The following is a 26265-nucleotide window of genomic DNA, read 5'->3' on the forward strand; positions in this document are numbered from 1 at the left end:
GGGAATCTACGAGTGACAAAGTTCGTATGCCAATGAGAAACGTATTAAGAAAGCTTTCAGTGTTTGAACTCACCACAGCTAATGGGAGGTCTTATAGAATATCACTGAAACTGTCTGAAGAAATAAGTGTTTTTTACAATCACCTCTAGGATTAAGAAGCAATGCATCTCAAAGTATGTTAATTGAAAATTTTTATTTGAAATTGGTCAAGATAATGAAATTGTTAAGTTCAGTAATGTTTCGAGTTTTCCCATGTAATTCAGTGCTGTAACTTCAATAGTAATTGATTACATCCAGCCAACATCACACATGAATCGGGCAACAGCCATAAGTTCAGTTGTAGTGCAATATGAATTATTTCCTCATTTTCAAACATTTGTATCTTTGTTATCAATCAGATATCAATGGTGAAATTTTTGCAGTACTTTGCTATCATAAAGATGTACAAAATACGCAAAAATCAAAATTTTACATTCAGTCCCACCAATGATAACTAGCCCAAAACTTTATTTTTTCTAAAGATTGTCAAAAAATTATAAAAAATTAAGGAAACATGTCATTGTTCTTGCTCTATAAAACTAGTAATTTATGATATCTAACTAGAGATAGGGAAAAAAAAACATTGGTAAATCACTTCTTGGTTGTTAGTTTTTGGTCTAAAAAGTGGGATTTCTAAATTTTCAATACCAAACTTTGAAGGTCATTTTGACTGGTTATCTTTGAGTTTTGGGTAATAAACAATGTCGTAGAGGAGACTTTTCTGAAAACAATACTTTCAGTTGCAATGTTTTAATGTAACCCAGTGCATAGATATTCAAATTAATGCTGATGTCCCCAAATTGAAAAACCATCATGAGCTTACAAAAATAAAAGGCCAACATATAGTAACAACGCGAGATAATTTTTTTTAACCTGTTTTGAAATTCTCAAGTATAGGGTAATCAAATAAAAAAAATATTTAAAATTGGTCAAGCAATCACCTTAATTTTTGTTGGATCATTTCACTTTGATTGGTCCTATAGGTACATTGTTCCTCTGCCACATGAAGGAAACATTATGTTAAGTGTTTAAGAATGAAATACGTAGCACAACAACAAAAGTATCCTGAGTCACCCATAAAACAAACGAAATGTCCAAGATAAGAATGACAGAAGTCTTGTGCATGTCACACCCGATGTAAACATCAATTTCTCAACGAAAATGGTCAATGTTTGAACATGTAATATTGATAGATTTTTTTTATTTTTTTTTTAAAAAAAGCTGCTCACTGAGGAGTGACGGGCAAATTCTAGCTGAAAGGTAGGTAGAATTTGGGGCACTTCAGTCCCTAAAAACTGAAGACTTGATCATTATCCTCTGGGCAGACAAGAAATCTACCAAGCTTTCATATGAGCACTTCTACATACAGAATCTGCCATCAGTATCACATCAATGTGATGGAAACTGACCTACAGTCTTTCCTGAAACTAAGGCCCCTCATAAGGATTCACACTGCAGTTCTTAGGACTTCTTACCCCACCCAAACCATTACCACCTTTTACCTTCTTCCTGAAACCTGCACTCACAACCAACCTGGCTGTCCTACAGTTGCTGGTTTCAAAGCTCCGATTGAACACCTGCAACCTACAGTACAGACACACCCTTCCTATATTAAAGACACCAACACTCACTAGATTCAGAAGGATGTAGGTTGCAGTAAGTACTGGGAGATGAAGAAGCTTGCACAGGATAGAGTAGTATGGAGAGCTGCATCTAACCAGTCTCAGGACTGAAGACCAAAACAACACAACACCACTCACTGCACAATATGAAGTATGTGCCCACATTGTTCCTACCCCGCACCTTGCTTGTGGCTGTTCATGGGTGTTTCCACATCTTTCAACTTTTCTTCCTCCTGCACAGCTTGGCGAGTAGATTTTTTTAATTTGCCCATATTATTTGTAAAAGTTAAATAATTCCTCCCATAGAAGTTTTTTTCTGAATTATGAGAGACAAACAAATGCCATTGAATAACAGCCAGTTAAAAGTACATAATGTCATTAATGATAGGCAGAAAATAAATTGCTGGATGGCGAAACTCTTCCATGAAGTTTATATGGAATAAGATGACAAGGAACATCATATTGTTTATTGACCTCTGATCAGTGGTTCCCAGAAATTGAGCTTCATGGTGGCTGTACAGAAGAAAATGCTTATGACAAATAGTTGAAATCATAATTTCTACAATATACAGCAAGTATTGCCTGCAAATGTGCTACAAGTACACTGATAAACCAAAACAGTGTGGCAGCTGCCTAATAGTGTCTGGTACAATGGCATTCCTCAGCAGTGGTTCTGTGTGGCGAGGATTCGACAGGTGCTCGTCAGTCTGAGATATATGGCACCAGATGTCTACGCGTAGGTCTTGCAATGCAAGTTTTATGTTGTGGGATTTAGATGGTGAATTAAAAAGTTTTTCTACCAATGAGGCTAGTGACCCATCAGGGAGGACGAAACATGCTGAGTGATTATCGTATTCTGTGGAGAAACTTATATCCATACTGATTGTATGTTGTTGTTGTTGTTGTTGTCTTCAGTCCTGAGACTGGTTTGATGCAGCTCTCCATGCTAATCTATCCTGTGCAAGCTGCTTCATCTCCCAGTACCTACTACAACCTACATCCTTCTGAATCTGCTTAGTGTACTCATCTCTCGGTCTCCCTCTACGATTTTTACCCTCCACACTGCCCTCCAATGCTGAATTTGTGATCCCTTGATGCCTCAAAACATGTCCTACCAACCGATCCCTTCTTCTAGTCAAGTTGTGCCACAAACTTCTCTTCTCCCCAATCCTATTCAATACCTCCTCATTAGTTACGTGATCTATCCACCTTATCTTAAGTATTCTTCTGTAGCACCACATTTCGAAAGCTTCTATTCTCTTCTTGTCCAAACTAGTTATCGTCCATGTTTCACTTCCATACATGGCTACACTCCAAACAAATATTTTCAGAAATGACTTCCTGACACTTAAATCTATATTCGATGTTAACAAATTTCTCTTCTTCAGAAATGCTTTCCTTGCCATTGCCAGTCTACATTTTATATCCTCTCTACTTCGACCATCATCAGTTATTTTACTTCCTAAATAGCAAAACTCCTTTACTACTGTAAGTGTCTCATTTCCTAATCTAATTCCCTCAGCATCACCCGATTTAATTTGACTACATTCCATTACCCTCGTTTTGCTTTTGTTGATGTTCATCTTATATCCTCCTTTCAAGACACTGTCCATTCCGTTCAACTGCTCTTCCAAGTCCTTTGCCGTCTCTGACAGAATTACAATGTCATCGGCGAACCTCAAAGTTTTCACTTCGTCTCCATGTATTTTAATACCTACTCCAAATTTTTCTTTTGTTTCCTTTACTGCTTGCTCAATATACAGATTGAATAACATCGGGGAGAGGCTACAACCCTGTCTCACTCCTTTCCCAACCACTGCTCCCCTTTCATGCCCCTCGACTCTTATGACTGCCATCTGGTTTCTGTACAAATTGTAAATAGCCTTTCGCTCCCTGTATTTTACCCCTGCCACCTTTAGAATTTGAAAAAGAGTATTCCAGTCAACATTGTCAAAAGCTTTCTCTAAGTCTACAAATGCTAGAAACGTAGGTTTGGCTTTTCTTAATCTTTCTTCTAAGATAAGTCGTAAGGTCAGTATTGCCTCACGTGTTCCAACATTTCGACGGAATCCAAACTGATCCTCCCCGAGGTCTGCATCTACCAGTTTTTCCATTCGTCTGTAAAGAATTCGCGTTAGTATTTTGCAGCTGTGACTTATTAAACTGATAGTTCGGTAATTTTCACATCTGTCAGCACCTGCTTTCTTTGGGATTGTAATTATTATATTCTTCTTGAAGTCTGAGGGTATTTCGCCTGTCTCGTACATCTTGCTCACCAGCTGGTAGAGTTTTGTCATGACTGGCTCTCCCAAGGCCGTCAGTAGTTCTAATGGAATGTTGTCTACTCCGGGGGCCTTGTTTTGACTCAGGTCTTTCAGTGCTCTGTCAAACTCTTCACGCAGTATCGTATCTCCCATTTCGTCTTCATCTACATCCTCTTCCATTTCCATAATATTGTCCTCAAGTACATCACCCTTGTATAAACCTTCTATATACTCCTTCCACCTTTCTGCCTTCCCTTCTTTGCTTAGAACTGGGTTGCCATCTGAGCTCTTGATATTCATACAAGTGGTTCTCTTATCTCCAAAGGTCTCTCTAATTTTCCTGTAGGCAGTATCTATCTTACCCCTTGTGAGATAAACTTCTAGATCCTTACATTTGTCCTCTAGCCATCCCTGTTTAGCCATTTTGCACTTCCTGTCGATCTCATTTTTGAGACGTTTGTATTCCTTTTTGCCTGCTTCATTTACTGCATTTTTATATTTTCTCCTTTCATCAATTAAATTCAATATTTCTTCTGTTACCCAAGGATTTCTACTAGCCCTCGTCTTTTTACCTACTTTATCCTCTGCTGCCTTCACTACTTCATCCCTCAGAGCTACCCATTCTTCTTCTACTGTATTTCTTTCCCCTATTCCTGTCATTGTTCCCTTATGCTCTCTCTGAAACTCTGTACAACCTCTGGTTCTTTCAGTTTATCCAGGTCCCATCTCCTTAATTTCCCACCTTTTTGCTGTTTCTTCAGTTTTAATCTACAGGTCATAACCAATAGATTGTGATCAGAGTCCACATCTGCCCCTGGAAATGTCTTACAACTTAAAACCTGGTTCCTAAATCTCTGTCTTACCATTATATAAGCTATCTGATACCTTTCAGTATCTCTAGGGTTCTTCCACGTATACAACCTTCTTTCATGATTCTTAAACCAAGTGTTACCTATGATTAAGTTGTGCTCTGTACAAAATTCTACTAGGCGGCTTCCTCTTTCATTTCTTAGCCCCAATCCATATTCACCTACTATGTTTCCTTCTCTCCCTTTTCCTACATTCGAATTCCAGTCACTCATTACTATTAAATTTTCGTCTCCCTTCACTATCTGAATAATTTCTTTTATTTCATCGTACATTTCTTCAATTTCTTCGTCATCTGCAGAGCTAGTTGGCATATAAACTTGTACTACTGTAGTAGGTGTGGGCTTCGTATCTATCTTGGCCACAATAATGCGTTCACTATGCTGTTTGTAGTAGCTTACCCGCATTCCTATTTTCCTATTCATTATTAAACATACTCCTGCATTACCCCTATTTGATTTTGTGTTTATAACCCTGTATCCACCTGACCAAAAGTCTTGTTCCTCCTGCCACCGAACTTCACTAATTCCCACTATATCTAACTTTAACCTATCCATTTCCCTTTTTAAATTTTCTAACCTACCTGCCCGATTAAGGGATCTGACATTTCACGCTCCGATCCGTAGAACGCCAGTTTTCTTTCTCCTGATAACGACATCCTCCTGAGTAGTCCCCGCCCGGAGATCCGAATGGGGGACTATTTTACCTCCGGAACATTTTACCCAAGAGGATGCCATCATCATTTAATCATACAGTAAAGCTGCATGTCCTCGGGAAAAATTACGGCTGTAGTTTCCCCTTGCTTTCAGCCGTTCGCAGTACCAGCACAGCAAGGCCGTTTTGGTTAATGTTGCAAGGCCAGATCAGTCAATCATCCTGCCTGTTGCCCCTGCAACTACTGAAAAGGCTGCTGCCCCTCTTCAGGAACCACACGTTTGTCTGGCCTCTCAACAGATACCCCTCCGTTGTGGTTGCACCTACGGTACGGCCATCTGTATCGCTGAGGCACGCAAGCCTCCCCACCAACGGCAAGGTCCATGGTTCATGGGGGGGACTAATTGTATGTAAATGTTATTTTGTTTCTGTTTTTTCATCCTTGGCGAGAGCTGATTCCTGTGTTTGTTGTTGTTGAACCTTGTAACTGAAGGTAATAAATAATTTTTGAAAGTCAGACCCTGTTTATGGCCCTGTGGCATGCACATTTATCCTGCTGGAAGATGCAGTAGCCAATACGAAGACATCAAGTATGAGGGGTGCATGTGGTTCACAGTAATGTTCATACAGTCCAAAACTGTCATGATGCTTTCAGTTACTAACACAGGTCCAGTGGAAGACTGGGTGAATATCTCCTGTAGCATAACAATACCTCCACCAGCCTGCATCCAAGGTGTGGCATGTTTCGGGTAGTCATTCGCCTTGTGCAAGGTGTATCTGGACTAGACTATTAATCTGGTGTAAGAAGATAAGTGATCCCTCTGATCATGTAACATATTTCCATCAATCCGTGGTCCAGTGTTGGTGATCCCTTGCCCTCTGCTATTATAGTTGATGGTAGTCGGGTAAAAAAAAAAGAAAATACATATGGTTTATCTGCTGCAGAGACCCAGTTTCAAGAATGTGTCCTGAGGATGGTTCTCTGAAACACTAGTGCGTGCACCAGCCTCGTACACTCATCAGACCTGCAAACATAGATCTGCCTATCTATTTTTACAGAGTGGGCAACCCTTGGACCTCCACATTCTTTGAGGACGCATGGTTGTACAACACCACGTCACTTACTTGAGGTCTCTCATCCTTCACCACCTTCCATAGATGTTCACGACAGTAGAACACAGTCAACTAGCTTACTGCATCACTTGTCCCCATTGCCAAGAGGCAGCATTCAATATCGCAGAGGGCAATGGTTTTAACATTTCATCAAATCAGTGTATGCCTACCTTGACAATTTCCCATGTAACTTTAGAGCCAACAATCTGATATCTTTTTCTTCACATATCATATGACCATTCTAAAGACATTATTTGTGATACCTAGCAGAATTTTTTGTGGGGAAACTGAATGTACAGTGAAGGAAAAGCTCTCAGATGAATGGCCAGATTGTTGTCTGATATAACGTGTGGCTTTTCGCCTTAGAACTTTTCCTTTGTAATATTTGCAGAGAGAACCTGAAGAATCACATGACTGTATCATATGTAACTGCAGTGTAATCAGCAGTTAACTGTAAATCGTAAATATAATTCACTCAACCCCCCCATGAACCATGGACCTTGCCGTTGGTGGGGAGGCTTGCGTGCCTCAGCGATACAGATAGCCATACCGTAGGTTCAACCACAATGGAGGGGTATCTGTTGAGAGGCCAGACAAACATGTGGTTCCTGAAGAGGGGCAGCAGCCTTTTCAGTAGTTGCAGGGACAACAGTCCGGATGATTGACTGATCTGGCCTTGTAACAATAACCAAAACGGCCTTGCTGTGCTGGTACTGTGAACGGCTGAAAGCAAGGTGAAACTACGGCCGTAATTTTTCCCGAGAGCATGTAGCTTTACTGTATGATTAAATGATGACGGCGTCCTCTTGGGTAAAATATTCCGGAGGTAAAATAGTCCCCCATTTAGATCTCCGGGCGGGGACTACTCAAGAGGATGTTGTCATCAGGGGAAAGAAAACTCGCGTTCTATGGATTGGAGCGTGGAATGCCAGATCCCTTAATCGGGTAGGTAGGTTAGAAAATTTAAGAAGGGAAATGGATAGGTTAAAGTTAGATATAGTGGTAATTAGTGAAGTTTGGTGGCAAGAGGAAAAAAACTTCTGGTCAGGTGACTACAGGGTTATAAACACAAAATCAAATAGGGGTAATGCAGGAGTAGGTTTAATAATGAATAAGAAAATAGGAATGCGGGTAAGCTACTACAAACAGCATAGTGAACGCATTATTGTGGCCAAGATAGATACGAAGCCCACACCTACTACAGTAGTACAAGTTTATATGCCAACTAGCTCTGCAGATGACGAAGAAATTGAAGAAATGTATGATCAAATAAAAGAAATTATTCAGATAGTGAACGGAGATGAAAATTTGATAGTCATGGGTGACTGGAATTCGGTAGTAGGAAAAGGGAGAAAAGGAAACATAGCAGGTGAATATGGACTGGGGCAAAGAAATGAAAGAGGAAGCCGCCTGGTAGAATTTTGCACAGAGCACAACTTAATCATAGCTAACACTTGGTTCAAGAATCATAAAAGAAGGCTGTATACATGGAAGATGCCTGGAGATACTGACAGGTTTCAGATAGATTATATAATGGTAAGACAGAGATTTAGGAACCAGGTTTTAAATTGTAAGACATTTCCAGGGGCAGATGTGGACTCTGACCACAATCTATTGGTTATGATCTGTAGATTAAAACTGAAGAAACTGCAAAAAGGTGGGAATTTAAGGAGATGGGACATGGATAAACTAAAAGAACCAGAGGTTGTACAGAGTTTCAGAGAGAGCATAAGGGAGCAATTGACAGGAATGGGGGAAAGAAATACAGTAGAAGAAGAATGGGTAGCTTTGAGGGATGAAGTAGTGAAGGCAGCAGATAATGAAGTAGGTAAAAAGACGAGGGCTAGTAGAAATCCTTGGGTAACAGAAGAAATATTGAATTTAATTGATGAAAGGAGAAAATATAAAAATGCAGTAAATGAAGCAGTCAAAAAGGAATACAGACGTCTTAAAAATGAGATCGACAGGAAGTGTAAAATGGCTAAGCAGGGATGGCTAGAGGACAGATGTCAGGATGTAAAGGCTTATTTCGCGAGGGGTAAGATAGATACTGCCTACAGGAAAATTAAAGAGACCTTTGGAGATAAGAGAACCACTTGTATGAACATCAAGAGCTCAGATGGAAACCCTGTTCTAAGCAAAGAAGGGAAAGCAGAAAGGTGGAAGGAATATATAGAGGGTCTATAGAAGGGCGATGTACTTGAGGACAATATTATGGAAATGGAAGAGGATGTAGATGAAATTGGCGATAGGATAGTGCGTGAAGAGTTTGACAGAGCACTGAAAGACCTGAGTCGAAACAAGGCCCCTGGAGTCGACAACATTCCATTGGAACTACTGACAGCCTTGGGAGAGCCAGTCCTGACAAAACTCTACCATCTGGTGAGCAAGATGTATGAAACGGGCGAAATACCCTCAGACTTCAAGAAGGATATAATAATTCCAATCCCAATGAAAGCAGGTGTTGACAGATGTGAAAATTACCGAACTATCAGTTTAATAAGTCACAGCTGCAAAATACTAATGCGAATTCTTTACAAACGGATGGAAAAACTAGTAGAAGCCTACCTCGGGGAAGATCAGTTTCGATTCCGTAGAAATGTTGGAACACGTGAGGCAATACTGACCCTACAACTTATCTTAGAAGCTAGATTAAGGAAGGGCAAACCTACATTTCTATCATTTGTAGACTTAGAGAAAGCTTTAGACAGTGTTGACTGGAATAATCTCTTTCAAATTCTGAAGGTGGCATGGGTAAAATACAGGGAGCGAAAGGCTATTTACAATTTGTACAGAAACCAGATGGCAGTTATAAGAGTCGAGGGACGTGAAAGGAAAGCAGTTGTTTGGAAGGGAGTGAGACAGGTTTGTAGGCCCTACCCGATGTTATTCAATCTGTATATTGAGCAAGCAGTAAAGGAAACAAAAGAAAAATTTGGAGTACGTATTAAAATCCATGGAGAAGAAATAAAAACTTTGAGGTTCGCCGATGACATTGTAATTGTGTCAGAGATAGCAAAGGACTTGGAAGAGCAGTTGAACGGAATGGATAGTGTCTTGAAAGGAGGATATAAGATGACCATCAACAAAAGCAACACGAGGATAATGGAATGAAGTCGGGAGATGCTGAGGGAATTAGATTAGGAAATGAGACACTTAAAGTAGTAAAGGAGTTTTGCTATTTGGGGAGCAAAATAACTTATGATGGTTGAAGTAGAGAGGATATAAAATGTAGACTGGCTAGAGAGGATATAAAATGGGAAGGAAAGCGTTTCTGAAGAAGAGAAATTTGTTAACATCGAGTATAGATTTAAGTATCAGGAAGTCGTTTCTGAATGTATTTGTATGGAGTGTAGCTATGTATGGAAGTGAAACATGGACGATAACTAGGGGAATAGAAGCTTTCGAAATTTGGTGCTACAGAAGAATGCTGAAGATTAGATGGGTAGATCACATAGCTAATGAGAAAGTATTGATTAGTATTGGGGAGAAGAGAAGTTTGTGGCTTAACTTGGCCAGAAGAAGGGATCGTTTGATAGGACATGTTCTGAGGCATCAAGGGATCACCAATTTAGTATTGGAGGGCAGCGTGGAGGGTAAAAATTGTAGAGGGAGACCAAGAGATGAATACACTAAGCAGATTCAGAAGAATGTAGGTTATAGTGGGTACTGGGAGATGAAGAGGCTTGCACAGGATAGAGTAGCTTGGAGAGCTGCATCAAACCAGTCTCAGGACTGAAGACCACAACAACAACAACAACAAACAATTCACTCAACTACATTTTTCCTTTATTGTTAAGACAATAACCTAAATCTGAGACAGACAAAAATGGTTGTGTCACTATCTGGGTTTGACTTCTTGAAACCATCTTACAGTGATGTAGGTTAAGATCTCAGTTATCACACCCTGCAACTATTCAATCTGGTGGGTCCTTGTTTGCGAGTAGTTGATGAAAAATTTTCAGAATTTTATGTGATGGTCTACAGCTTTAAAAATGTAGCGTTTTACAGTCTTGTTGCACAGTGTAATGGATAAGGTACATTTCTGTCATGTAAAAGGTTGTGAACTCAAATCTCCAGGGGTATATTGAAATTTTTAATTTAAAATCATTATTTAAATGACTTTGAAAATCTTTATCTAAATGACTTTGATCATTATATTAAAAACAAAGATTCCAAGACTTACCAAGCGGGAAAACGCCGGCAGACAGGCACAAGAACAAAACACACAAACACACACACAGAATTACTAGCTTTCGCAACCGATGGTTGCTTTTTCAGGAAGGAGAGGGAAAGACGAAAGGATGTGGGTTTTAAGGGAGAGGGTAAGGAGTCATTCCAATCCCGGGAGCAGAAAGACTTCCCTTAGTGGGAAAAAAAGGAAAGGTGTACACTCGCGCACACACGCACACATATCCATCCGCACATACACAGACACAAGCAGACATATTTAGGCTGTATTGCACTACTTTCTATAATTACTTTTAGACGAGGATCCTTGAGGGTGGAGGGTTGCAGGAGGTGATACCTACATCACTATATAGATAGTTTTAAAAATTTGATCCCACTGCTGGGGACCTTGCCTTGTAACTTGTAAGTCATTAAGAATGAAAGTATGTGAACATACAGGTCAAATATCTACTCGTGTTGAGGTGCAGTGAACTTCCTGTCGCATGACGCCATTTTGTAACTTCACAGTAGCGCAGATTTGGAAAAGGTAAACTGTAGGTGGCTGTAAGGTGTCAGCAGATGTAATTAGAGACAATATGAAGAGAGGAGGAATTGCCATATGTGTTAAAATTTATCATAGTGTGAAAACTTTAGAAAGTAAAAAAAATTATGTAGAGCAATATAAAGAAGCATGTCCCTGTAAGCTTTAACTAAATTATCCTACTTTTCTAATTAAAACTGTGTATATGTTCCCATTGCAAAAGTTTCAGATATTTTGGAAAAACTTGTATTCTTTGTTGTGCTGTCTGAGGGAAACAAATTATTGTTCGTGGGGATTTCAGTGTAGATATTCTGAAAAAGTCTGATAGAAAAAATGACGAAGTATTAGTTGGTTCTTCCTACTTAACATCAGTTATTGAGTTTCCTACATGGGTAGTACAGGACAGCAGCACACTAATACATAATGTTTCTATAGACTAAGATAAATTTAATCAAACAAAAACTTTTCCTTTTAAGAATGGTCTTTCTGATAATGATGCACAGCTAGTTACAGTATATGACAAGTGCCATACAGTAATGTGAAACATCCCTCCAATATAATGCATTCAGTTAATTATTTAACAACTACAAATTTTAGGGAAATCTTTCAACATTTAGACTGGGATGAGGTGTACAGGGAATCTGGTGCTAATTTAAAATTTAACGTATTTCGTGCTACCTTTGTGAGAATATTTGAAAACAGTATCCCTAAGAAAACAGTGAAACAAAATTATAAGAAACCATCTAAAAGCCGTGACCAACTAAAGGGATGAAAATATCTTGTAAACAGAAAACGGAAATGTATCTTACAGCTAAGAGGAGTTATGATCCAGAAACAGTCAAAACATTGCAAAAACTGCCGCACTGTATTAAGAAAAGTTATTAAAAGGTCCAGAAGTATGTGTACTATGTCTGAGATTAGCACCTCTTGATAATAAAATTAAAACAATTTTGAATATTGTTAAATAGGAAACAGAGTAACCGAGAGCACAGAATGACTGTATTTCTATCAAACTCAATGAAAAGTTTAAACTTCCTGGCAGATTAAAACTTTTTGCAGGGCCGAGACTCGAACTCGGGACTTTTGCCTTTAGTAGCCAGTTGTTCATTAGAAAATGCAAAGCTGTTATGGAAGAGGCAACAATACCTATACAATTTTTTAAAAAAACTAATTCAACCCACCTTTCCTACTGAAGTTAGGAAAATAATAAATTCATTTCAAGTAAAAGCTCACATGGAATTGATGGCCTTTCCAACAGAGTACAAAAAGCATGTTCCCAACAAATAAGTAGGATTCTCTGCCACATATGCAGTAGCTCACTGAAATAGAACATTTTTTTGGACAGACTGAAATATGCTGTTGTTAAACCACTGCATAAAAAGGGGGGTAGGTCTGATGTTCAACAACTACTGCCCATTCTCACTTCTGACAGTTTTATTCAAAATTATTGAAAAAGTAATATGTGCAAGAGTAGCTTCATATTCTTGTGAAGATTAAGTATTAACAAAATGTCAGTTTGGTTTTCAGAAAGACTTTTCGACAAAAATAAAATGCTATATACACTTTCACTGATCAAATATTAAAAGTTCTGAATAATCACCCATTGGGATTTTTTTGGGATCTCTCAAATGCTTTACTGTGTGAATCATGAAATTCTTCTAGATGAGCTTAAGTATTGTGGCATGAGTGGGACAATGCACAAATGGTTTAATTAATGTTTAACTGGAAGAATGATGCAGAAGGTTGAAATTAACATTACAGTAGTTTGCAAAAATCAGCATAGTACTGTAATTAGGGAGGTATCAAAAACAGTGTCCCACAGGATTCAGTCCTCGGCATTAATGACTTGCCACTCTGCATTCATGGAGGTTACTAAGCTGGTTCTTTTTGCTGAGTGCACAAGTGTAGTAATCACACTGAATAAACAAGAAATAGCTGAGAAAATTGTATGTAACGTCTTTCAGAAAATTATTAAGTGGTTCTCTAGAAATCAACTCACTAAATTTTGAGAAAACGTAGTAGGCCTATATACAATTCTAAACAATAAATGGCATAACACCATCAATAACTATAGACTTTGAACAGAAGTCTGTTGCTAAGGCAGACTATTCCAAATTTATGGGTGAACGCATTGATGATAATTTGAATTGGAAGAAACACATTGAGCTTCTGAAATGTTTGATTTCAGCTACGTATGCTTTTTGGGTTATTGCAAATTTTGGTGATAAACATATCAGTAAACTAGTGTGCTATGCCTGTTTTCTATCACTGCTTTCATACGGCATTATATTTTGTTGTATTTATCATTAAGAGAATTAGTATGCGTTGCACAAAATCATCTAATCAGAAAAAAAAAGCCGGAGCTACCTAGTAGTGTAAAATGCCTGGGCATTTACAAGTTAGGGAAAATGTCCAAAATAAGTCTCACTAATAAAATATTTTAAGCTGATACTTTGTATTGGAAAAGGTGTTGACAAGTTATGATATTGAAATAAGAGCTAACTTCTTTATTTGAAGAACACATACATAACAATCTTTGCTTGTAGTTGTCAGCATCATTTACTTCCACTTCCTTATGCAGAGACTTCACTTCCGTGGCCATAGGTGTCTTCGCAGAAATACATGTCTCAGTGAATTTGCTACAAACATAATTAAGTACATTGTGGGGTGCGCAAACTTCTTCCACTGTACTTGGTATATGATCACACAGTTTTTATACTACTTCTTTCTATTAATAAAAGGAATGTTCCATACTAAAAGTCTCAACCATGTGGAAATGCTTTTCAGAAGTACAGGATTTTGCAAGCTTGCTAAGACCCTGCATTTCATTCTCTGAAAGTATGCTTTATGTAGTATAATTTGTTTCTTCATGATACTCAGTCCTTCAGTATGTTTGTAGGCTTGAGAAAAGGAACAGTTTTCACCTGTAATAACAAATTACATTGATTTAGAGAGAGGCACAACACCAAAAAATTCTCTGCCACTAAATGGAGGCATAGATTTATTCATTCAGAAGTTCTGCTTGCTTTCTCTCTCTCTCTCTCTCTCTCTCTCTCTCTCTCTCTCTCTCTCTCTTTTTTTTGGCAGGAATTGTACCCTAATTGGTTAGTTCCTACTATGTACATAAGTTCCATTCAGTCTGTGATAAAAGTATAATTGCTGTAGTTAAAATAGGCAATGGGCCATTAAAAGGAAGTCATAAGTCAGTTTGATAATGATATCATCAACAACAACAACAACATCATCATCGCTTCAGATGTTCCAGCTAAGAACTACACACCAATTTAAATTTCTTATTAGTTTTTACTTGCTTTTCTTCCAGTATTTTTGCATCTGGTCGTTGTTTTCTCTTGCTGTCTTCTGACCGCTTCAGACAGTTTTTCGCTATCCTGCATTGGACTCCTTCCATTTTCAGTATTTTTTCCCTAAACACTTTTATATCAATTGTCCCTTCAGCTTTGTTTGTTTATTTTTCCCCAAATCCTTGTCTAGTTCATGGATCCAACTTGCTGACTTTTTGTCCCACAAATACTTGAGAAGATCTTTTTGGTTCATCTACTGCCTTACGCTCTGTATAAATGTCCTATACATACTAATCTTCTTTTTCTCATATATTTTCTATGTTTTTCCCTGTGTTTTGATAATTAATTCATTTTTTTCAACCTTCCATAGTTTCTCATAGGCCTAATATTTTTTCTAATAATTAGCCCTTCACATATATTTTATGTATCTAAATAATAGTTTAATCATAGACATTCACTTGAATATATGCCTTCTGACTTCACTACAGTATTGTAATGCCTATTTTTGCATTTTGAGACAGGCTTTCTTTATTCTAAAGGTCTTTACTTACACCATACACCTTTCCCATGTTATGTATCCTTTCATCTATAACTTCTTACAAACCATTCCCAAGATATTTGAATATTTAACATCCTCTGGTTGGCCAGAATCTGTTTTCAGAAATTTTGGTCTATTTTTAATGTTGCTTAGAAATTTGTTTAAAGTTTTTATTGAGAAGTTGTTATGCTGGCCATTTTTCTGAAGGATTAATTTATATTACAGAAGAGATCATACTTTTGGAAAGTATAAAAGAGTCATCTGCAGTGAAATAATTATTCGTGCAAGCATTTTTGCTGTAACATCCCTGAATCAAAGAAAATTCTCTGTTGGTTAGTGGCACTTTAAAAAAATATTAGTGTCTAGAATCAAATTAGACGTTATTCAAGTTAAGAATCTTTCATATGTGCTAGTGTAGCATTGGTTATGGTTTTGATGAGTTTCTTTCATATTAGAATGCTTTGCAGTTGACTTATCTTTTCAAAAAAGTGATTCACAAAACTACCATCCGAAATCTGTGACATCCGTATGTTGTAAAATTTAAGACTGTATTCAGTTTAAACATAATAAGTGTCCTGAACAGACTGAACACCTGCATGCGACCAGCATGGATTGCAAAAATTTTAATCATGTGAAACCTAATTTCTACTATTCTCACATGGCATACAGAAAGCAATGGATCAAGGCGGTCAGGTAGATGCAGTATTTTTTTATTTGCAAAAGACATTTGATGCAGTATGACATCAATGCTCATTATCAAAAGTATAGTTTGTGAATAGATTGAAGATTCTTTGGAAGGGAGGATACAGAATGTTATCATGGATGGACTGACAGATATAGAAGTAAATTCAGGTGTGCCCCATGGAAGTTTGTTGGAACCTGTGCTGATCATGTTGTATATTAATAATGAGCATGTAGACAGCAGTAATAGTAACCTCGGACTTTTTGCAGATGATGCAATTATCTATAATGTCTTAAATAAGATGCACAAATATTCAGTTAAATTTTGATAAGACATCAAAGTCATGCAAACAATGGCAACTTACTTCAAATTTTTTAGGAATTGTGAACTTCACCAAAAAGGAAAAGAAAAGGAAAGAAATGTTATATGGTCTATGACTTTAATACCAGTGGGAGTCAATCAGCTCATACAAATACTTGGGTGTAACAGTTTGTAGGGATATCAAATGGAATGATCACATTGTCTTTGTTGTAGACAAAGCAGGTGGCAGACTGCAGTTCATTGGTAGAATGCTAGGAAAATGCAATCAGTTTACAAAGGAGACATACAACACTCACGCACCTCATCTTAAACATTGCCCAAATGTGTAGAATCCGTACCCATTATGAGTAACAGGGGATACTGAATGAATACAAAGAAGGGCAGCATGAATAGCCACAGTTCCATAGAACTGTCATGAAGGTAATGAAGCAAGTGAACTAGCTGACATGTGAAGATAGGTGTAAACTGTCTCACGAAAACCGACATAGAAGAGTGCATGTAGTAGCCAGGAAGGCATGCTGTGTACATCTGATACTTGTGTGTGTCATTGCCTACAAGGTATCAGCTTGGTGTTGAGGTACAGAGTCATACCTCAGCGAGGAGAAGAGTGACTGGCAAAGACAGACAGTAAGCTCCATTTAATAAACTTCACAATGTGCTTGTGGCGCACCTCCTTCCAGCCATGCATGGGAGGATGAGATCCTCCTTACTCATCTTCGCATAGGGCACAGCCTTATGACGCATGGTTTCTTTCTCTGGCGAGAGGACTGTCCATTGTGTTGCATGTGGTGTGTGGATCACAGTGTGCCACATTTTATTAGAGTATTTTATTTTCAGACCAAAGGGCAGTAGCTCATTTGCCGTCTATTTTAAATGAGTCAAACAAATGTGGTATGGGTGTTCTCCAAAATTTTAGGGGGTCTTTTAATGTATTTTCAGAGTGGCTGGTTCATGATTTTCTTAACAGTTTAAACACTGTCTTCCATGATAAGTGCTATTTTGGTTGTGCAGGGTGAATACAGGGGTGAGGGTGGAGGGGGAGAGCTGTGCAGTTTTACCTTGAATTGCTTTTTAGCTATTTTCTCACATTCTCTCCACTTCAATCACATTCATTTCTACTAATTTTGTATAGACACTAATAATATCACCTTTTTCAAACTGTACAGAGCAAAAATATTAAAAGGCAAGGGTGACATATTTAATATTAGTCATTACTACCACATGAAACCAGATGGCAGTGACAAGAGCCGAGGGACATGAAAGGGAACCAGTGGTTGGGAAGGGAGTGAGACAGGGTTGCAGCCTCTCCCCGATGCTATTCAATCTGTATATTGAGCAAGCAGTAAAGGAAACAAAAGAAAAATTCGGAGTAGGTATTAAAATCCATGGAGAAGAAATAAAAACTTTTAGGTTTGCCAATGACATTATAATTCTGTCAGAGACAGCAAAGGACTTGGAAGAGCAATTGAACAGAGTAGACAGTGTCTTGAAAGGAGGATATAAGATGAACATCAACAAAAGCAAAACGAGAATAATGGAATGTAGTCTAATTAAGTTGGGTGATGCTGAGGGAATTAGATTAGGAAATGAGACACTTACAGTAAGTAGTAAAGGAATTTTCTATTTGGGGAGCAAAATCACTGATGATGGTCGAAGTAGAGAGGATATAAAATGTAGACTGGCAATGGCAAGGAAAGCGTTTCTGAAGAAGAGAAATTTGTTAACATCTAGTATAGATTTAAGTATCAGGAAGTCGTTTCTGAAAGTATTTGTATGGAGTGTAGCCATGTATGGAAGTGAAACATGGATGATAAATAGTTTGGACAAGAAGAGAATAGAAGCTTTCGAAATGTGTTGCTACAGAAGAATGCTGAAGATTAGATGAGTATATCACATATCTAATGAGGAGGTATTGAATAGGATTGGGGAGAAGAGAAGTTTGTGGCACAACTTGACTAGAAGAAGGGATCGGTTGGTAGGACATGTTTTGAGGCATCAAGGGATCACAAATTTAGCATTGGAGGGCAGCGTGGAGTGTAACAATCATAGAGGGAGACCAAGAGATGAATACACTAAGCAGATTCAGAAGGATGTAGGTTGTATTAGGTACTGGGAGATGAAGAAGCTTGCACAGGATAGAGTAGCATGGAGAGCTGCATTAAACCAGTCTGTGGACTGAAGACCACAACCACAACAACAACAACACTACCACATTACTCAGTCATCTTACAAAAATAAACATTTTAGTTGCTGTTGTTATGAAAAATACTAAAATAAACATCTCACATATTTTTAACACAACATTGAGTGCATTAGATATACGCATTCATTGTTAACTGTTTGAGATGTGTATATGTTGCTGCAAACAAAATAATTCAAGCACTTGGTTGTCTCAGTTCAGCCTAGTGGAGTGAAAAGTTAATTTTCAGTAGTAGGCTGGGAAAACTGTCACAGTGGTATCTATCGTTCATATCCTGTGTCAACTGTGATCTGTATTATTTGTTAGGTATGTTGACAGTTGTTAAACCAACAGATGTAAAACTCGCCATTGTGGTAAGAGATGTTTCATCTTATCACTCTATTGTAAAAGGCACACTGATGCTGAAAGTGCCACACTCTTTCTGTCATAGCATCTTCTCATCTTAAGACTATCATTTTTGCCGTGCTATAAAATTTTCATGGTTAGTCCTTATACGTAAATTGTATATTAGTTCTTCTGTTTATGATTTAGAATTTCTGGATATTAAGAGATCCAGCAGGCTGTTTTGGAAATGACGGAGAAATTCTGAAGGGGAGGAGAAGTAAGAATTTTCGGGTTTGCCAGTGGCATTGTAGCTCTGTTAAAGAGTGCCAAGGACGTGGAAGAAGAGTTGAATGGCATGGATAGTGTCTTGAAAAGGAGATAATAAGATCAACAATTAGAGTGAAACAAGGGTAACTGTGTGGTCAAGATTAATGGGCAAGTCTTAAGGAATTGCATTAGGAAATGAGGCACTTTTGCTATCTGGGGGAGCAATTTAACTGACAATTGCTGAAGTAATAAAGAGATAAAATGCAGGCTGGCAATAGCAAGAGGTGCTTTTATGAGAAGAGATATTTTAACACTAAATACAAGTTTAAGTGTTAAGAAGTCTTTTTCAGAAAATATTTCTCTGTAGCGTAATTTGGTACAGAAATGAAATGTGCTTAATAAACTGTTCAGACAAGAAGCGAACTGTAGCTTTTGAGAAGTGGTGCACCAGGTGAATGCTGAATATTATATCGATGGAGTGGACAAGTAAGAAAGAGGTACGTAATTAAGTTGGGGATAACCAAGTTATTGGCCCAATTTGGCTAAAAGGAGGGACAAGTTACATTCTGAGACAACAAAAATACTTAGTTTGTAATGGAGTAAAATGTGTGGGATAATAATTTTAGAGGAAAAGAAGGGCTGGATTGCAGTAAGCGGGCAAAGTTGGATGTAGGTTGCAATAGTTAACACAGAGGTGAAGAGGTTTGCACAGGGCTGGAGAACTATATCAGACCAGTTTTTGGACCGGAGACAACAGCTACAACAAGATATACAAAACTTCTTAATTTCAAAATGCATTCAGAAACATTTTAAGCCACTTAGGTTTGTTTTTAGGGAATACAGCATTAATGAAAATTCATTTAATAAAGGCAATGGAAACATTTTCTTTCAGTTATACACTTGTTCCTGTGTTATCTTGAAGACTGAAAAGATGTAATCTACAGAAGACATTAAAATTAGAAACAACAGTGTGAACCATTGTGATGCTCAACTGCTACTGCAGCCATAACTGGAGGGGCTGAGGATTTAAATACTGTTTTGAGTGTATGGCAGGTAAAAAAACAGAGAGAAATTGCTTGAACAGACACCTCCTATTCGTGAAAGGAAAGGGAAATCTACATATAAAGAAATAAAGAAAATTATTACTTCAATATTGTGACTGAAGAATGGCCACTGAAACAGGAATGACTACAGGAAAGCCAATAGGAAGACAAAGTTAAAATAATTGAAAGTATGGGATTCAGAATTTTGTAAAATTCCTTCTTCGAGATACAAATTGAAACACTGAAATGAAAAGATATGTATATGTCTACTGCAGTGCATGGAAGGTTTCTGTAATCCTTGAGTGAAGGGAGATGTAAGGTACAAGAAATGATTAGAACGTAATGAGTTACTACTACATCTGAATCATACCTAAGAACTAAATCTTGACTGTTATTTCATTGTTAATGATCAACATCAGCAAATACAAACATCAGATTTATTACAGGTGACATCTACATCAGAATAAATTTTTTTGCATGTGGGTTCATATTTGTAATAATACATATGAAGATGAAATCTGCAGGAAAAATGGATTTTCCAATGTATTAATGAATGTTGTTGCATCAGTGTAGCTGCACCAATAGTCTTCACCATATTACTTACTGTATTTCCTCTTTTTGCAGGAAGTTTTATTTAAAATCATGACGAGCTTGATAGCTCAGTGCCCTTTTTTTTCTCTCCAAGGGCTCTCTTAAACTTCAGCTACTCTTTGTTGGTTATATGTACTCTTTTCCTTTGTGCTCCACCCAGAATATTATATAACTTCTCTCTGATACTTCTAAAGAAAGTATTTCCATTAAAAAAAATTAAAGATGTTAACCACACAGAAAATTATCTCACAAATGTCTTTTTATAATTCACAGAATATTTTTTGTGATATTGCGCATACTTTTTTTGATAGGACAGTAATGAGATTTTTCCTTCCTCCTGTAACTTCATTCAACACACACAGTTGTCAACTTGCTGCAGCAGTGCTCTCATCAGTTACTTCGTATAAAATCTTGATTACCTTAGTCACCAGTGATTTACTTAAAGTGTGTGAGTGAATGCTGTCTGCAGCCTCCATTTTTCATTTGAGAATGGAGACACTTCTAATGACTTGGATGTACGTCACTTCAAACTTTTAATGTAGGCTAAGTCTTCAAAAATAATTTTAGTGAATGAATGTCAACTAATACAGTGAAGGGATCTCTCTTTATTTTTGCCTAAGTTATGTTTTCAGACCTGTTGGTGGATGTAGCAGCATTTGCTATCTGTTGGGGCTGTCCTCATATTTATTTTTTTCAGAAAAGAGGTGTTTGAATGTTGCTGATGTGCAGTGTCCAGCAGCTCTGATGCAGGTAACAACTACTACGAAATTGCTTGAGAAGCCTCTCTGTAAAACTACAATCAGTACACAAACATGTCCTGAACTGTCATTAGGAGTATTTATATTTAATGGGTTATATGATATTGTGATTGCATAAATACTTTGGAATAGAAAGGAAAGACCATTGCTACAATTAATATAATTTTTTTCTAGAAGTGATGAGGTGAAATATCTGAAAAGGGAGGTGGGTATATTTTTGAAATATTCTGTGAGGTATTACATTGTACTCCAATAAATACCATTAAAATTTATAATAAATCAGTGACCCTCACCCCAACTTTGCACAGGTAGGACTAAGTATCAGCGGTAAGCGACTTGTCTGGTGTAGCAGTAATTTGGCTTACGAGCCACTGCATAGTGTTCATAATTAAAATTAAGAAAACAATGCTAGATAACTAGATATTATCACATTCTTGACAGTGGTAGCTCGCTCTGTCCTGCTGCAGTCAGACTGCCTTACACCTACCCCTTGCAGCCACAACCTTCCTCTGGAATCAGCGGGTTTAGTAGTGAAAACTGTAACAAAATCCCTACTGTAGTTTCTGAGATAATGTTGAACACACAGACAGGAACTGCGTAGTGGGGACTGTAATTTATATATGTATAGATAGAAGAAGGTAGGTAATACAGATTGTTGTGTCTTTGTCACCTGAAGCTATATCTTATTGAATAATAAATGAAAGAAACATACAGGCTTTTTTTAAAAAAAATAAAGAAAACATGCTGTGTGCTTACAGGAGGTGGTACTGGTCAGTTCTAGGAAAAGAAGTCCTATAGATATAGGTCTGAAAACATACAATAGTGTACGTCACATCAGAGGGTGCTCCAGTTTTGAACCATTCTGTGCAGCCCCCAAATGCTAACCTGTAGAAAGCAGTGAAGTTTAGTCTTCATCGGGATGTCTCGATGTAGACAGTGCTGGGCAGTGAAAAATACTCTCCTCCAGACATGGCTGTACTTCAGTGGACATGGAGTTTTATTTATTGTTGGCTGCAGCAGCACTTTATAAGGCCTGGCCATGTATACCATTATATCCTACGAAGCATTTGTCTGTTGCACTGCAGGAGTGCTCCACATGGTTATCATTCATTTTCACACATATATGGTCTTCCTCCTTAGAGAATCACAATCTTGTGTGGACACACTTGGCTGCCCCCATGTTTGGTTACTTGCATGGGACACACAGTGTTGTAATGGGTGCACTTTGTTGATAGACGTGTAATACATCAATGCCTTTAATTGTGCTTGTATCCAGAAATCAAATGGATGAGAGTCAGTTGAATGGGAGACAGTGCTTGCTGAAGCTCCTACATCAATCCATCACCTTTTTTGTGTATTATATCTTGTCACAGGGGACATAGAAATTGGAGTTGTGTCCTGTCATACAAAGCCAGATCCATTCTGTCATAAGAGAAATGTTCTGTAATAGTGCAGGTAATTTAGTGCACAGAAATTGGTGTTACACAGCACCTGGTGTTATGCATCACCTGTTAATTTGTCATTTACAGTATATGATCATATGTTTCTGCCACCTACAATTCCTTCCCTCAGACATACTGATACTAAAATGAAACTAATGTCCTGCTTCCAATATTGCATGAGGGTTTGCAGTTGCCCTCATGTGATTATCATGATCATTTATTATTCATTCTAAGTAAATCCCCCCCTGCCCCCTCATTCATAAATAAAATGCAAATTGTGAACTGTGGATCTTCACTGTTTCAGCTTTGAATCTATTCACAGAAGAGTAATGTGGGATATTGGCCTTTTGGCCAGAGAGCTCACAGCACACAGTGATGCAGGTAAAGTAACTGTTGTGCACAATAATTTGTGACACAAGAGTGTGATTTATGCTCTCAGGGGCCGCAGTCCTTCGCAAAATTGTTTCTTTGTGATTTACTTGTTGTCATTCTTGCTGTTGTGTATCTGTGTGAGGTCAGTCACAAAATCCTGTCTCCGGTCTGTTGATAATTTTTATTGGATTGCTGTTAGTGGTACTGGGTTTAAAGTATCTGAAACAAAATTCAAGATTAATTCTTCAGATTGGAAGAGCTGAAACCATTTTCCTTGACAGTTATAAAACCATTGAAACTATTTTCTCTCATAAATATGTTCAGAGTCCCAATGTGCTCAAGTATTTGATGATAATTGGTCAACCAGTAACGCAGTATGTGCATAGCCTTTATATTGACTTTGATTAGCCCAATTATAGGATCTAGTGCTGTGCACACTGATGCTTATAAATAAATAATAAATAGTAACGTCTTAGACAATATGTTAGTCATAAATTCATGCAGTCTCACGGAATCTAAATTCCTGTAAACCTCTTCATGGATCAACAAGACTCCTTGTCTTGGAGGAGGCATAAAAAACAAGTCACTCTTGCAACATCAGAGCATGAAAACTATTTGCATGGGAATTCTAATGAAATGGGCCGGCCGGTGTGGCCGTGCGGTTCTAAGCGCTTCAGTCTGAAACCGCGTGACTGCTACGGTCGCAGGTTCAAATCCTGCCTCGGGCATGGATGTGTGTGGTGTCCTTAGGTTAGTTAGGTTAAGTAGTTCTAAGTTCTAGGGGACTGATGACCACAGATGTTAAGTCCCATAGTGCTCAGAGCCATTTGAACCATCTAATTAAATGCTGGGGAAAATACATTTTAATTCTCTAATAAGTATCACAGCCATTTCTAGAGCAGATGCTACTTCAGAAACGGCATCTCTCGTCCTTTCAAATATGGAGATCAGTTTACTTTGTCCAATAAAACTCTGTGCAGCAAACATTGTCTAATAGTAATAAGTGCACTATTTTTTTTAAAAAAAAATTATTGTTATGTCACTGACAATGTATGAGAGAGCTCCAAATGGCACCCACCTATCAGTTTCTTTCTATTTAACAAGAAAAGTTGCCTGTTGAACCATGCTCACTTCCTTCAGGACCTGAAATATCTTTCTCACATGCGCTTGCGTTCCACATATCCATCCAAGACTAGTTTGTTAACCACTCCTTATTTCTTTAAATTTATCCTAGTTATTTTATTTTCCTTCTTTCTGTTGGTCAGTGATTGCATCTGCTCTCACACACTGCTCTCATCTTTAATTGATCCATCCAGCATATTTTTTTCGACCCTTCATCATGTGCACTTCTCAAAACTGGCTGGACTTCCTCAGTCTACCTTCCATCTTGTCTGTGTTTCAGCACCATGCAGGACACTTCAACACTTCATACAAAATATTGTATGCGACTTTCCCTCAAATTTTTCCATATTGCTACTGCAAACTATTTCCTTACAAAATGCATCTTCCATCATTGCTGTCATAATTCCAGTTTCTGTGCTGCACTTCAATTTCTATTCTGCTTTGTACGTATTTGAAGTTGTGCACATGTGCTTCTGTTTCTCTATTCAAAATTATCTTTAGTATGTTTAGTTTCCTCCCCCTGCCAGTACTATTGTTTTTTTTTTTTTTATATATTGATTTTCTGTCCACGGCTCTTCTCCTTTATTGACATCCACTGTTTTATAGCACTCATTTTCATGTATTACTTGAAGGACCATGTTGTTTACAAACCTCAAACACAATATTCTTCTTTCTCCACTTTTTACCCACCATCCAGTTGCAGCTGGCTATTGTGTGCTTATATGCTACAGCATACCGTAAATATTAAGTTAAAATTACACTGTTTCTTTTCAGATATGAGCAGGAAATTACACTAAAATTAGTCCATTTCTCTTCAAATTCTTGCTGATATGCAAATAAAATGGATGAAAAATGTTTGGTAGCTCTCTCGCTGTGCTAATTAAAAAACCAGTGTCGTGTGCTGCTGAAATGATTGTCAGCCGTGCTTCATCAGCTCAGAAGAAAACATGGCTGTCTGTTGTAGACTGCTCATACTCTGATGCAACATCATCCCTTTTGGCACTGCAAGTGCCAGGTCAGTATTTTTCTTTTAAATTGGATGTAGTGCTTACATCCACATGATTACTCTGCTATTCACAGTAAAGAGCCTGGCATAGGGTTCAATGAACCACCTTCAAACTGTCTCTCTACCATAGCACTCTTGCACTCTTGAACGGCGTGCAGGAAGCGCTTAAATTTTCCTGATTTCTCTACATATTGTGCAAGTGTAGAGAACCAGGGATTTTTGAGGAGCTGTGGTTGTAACAGCGCAGTGGCTGAGTGGTCTAGCACACAGACTGGCAGTTTGTTGACTTGGGTTCGACTTGTGCTGTTACCATCTCTCTCTCTCTCTCTCTCTCTCTCTCTCTCTCTCTCTATCTATCTATCTTTCTAAACTATTAACTATAATATTTAAATAAACTTCACAGTTCACTTTATATACGTAAAATTACAGGGTTGCCATAATCTGTGGCAATCAGAGCATTTCAGACGTGTCAGGGAAATTTGGAAAAAAAAGAAAGAAAAAAAAGAAAACACCACAGGGAGGTGCAAGGAGTGGTTTGTTTGGATCTGATTCTCAGAAACTGTTGTTGCAGCAGCCAGAGCCAGTGATCATGTTTGCATGAGCTATGTCTTGAGTGATTGTGTGTACGTTCTCATTTTCTGACAAAGGCTATGGCCAAAAATTTAGTTGTGAGAATGTGATTGTCTTTTCTGTGTGCCTGTCTGGGGCTCAGCGATCGTCCTTATGGTGAGTTGCTACGTATCCTCATTAGTATTGATTCTCACAGTATTTGCACGAGTTATCTGTTGCATGGATTGATCATCACAGTCTCATTTCATTAACATAGTGTCGGTGACGTGTGAATAGCAGGCCACACAAGTGGACTTTCATGACGGGCCATTTCTGTGGGTATCTCTAATGGATCAGGCCTGCCAGTCTGAAGCCCATCGTTTCCCATTAATGTGCAGGTCCTGCCCATCGGATCTAGTCTCATTGATTTGCCTGCAGGCTGGGTCTGTGTGTGGCGTAATGCAATGGATTTTTGTGA

At 38.0% G+C, this 26265-nt stretch overlaps 1 protein-coding gene across 3 annotated transcripts in view; it reads left to right on the forward strand.

The window, feature by feature from the left end:
• The window catches only part of LOC126273465 (E3 SUMO-protein ligase PIAS3), a 231086-nt gene that overhangs the window by 13244 nt on the left and 191577 nt on the right, over positions 1 to 26265 (forward strand). The window contains exon 2 of one of the 3 annotated variants that reach the window (XM_049977026.1): positions 21236 to 21288. The exons of the other annotated variants lie outside the window; for them this stretch is intronic. Within the exon in view, the coding sequence (XP_049832983.1) occupies positions 21283 to 21288 (6 nt within the window). The 5' untranslated portion in view covers positions 21236 to 21282. The remainder of the gene's footprint in view (positions 1 to 21235; positions 21289 to 26265) is intronic. 3 annotated transcript variants of the gene reach the window in all.

This window comes from Schistocerca gregaria, chromosome 5 (genome assembly GCF_023897955.1).
Source record: "Schistocerca gregaria isolate iqSchGreg1 chromosome 5, iqSchGreg1.2, whole genome shotgun sequence".
NCBI classification, from domain to species: Eukaryota; Metazoa; Arthropoda; class Insecta; order Orthoptera; family Acrididae; genus Schistocerca; species Schistocerca gregaria.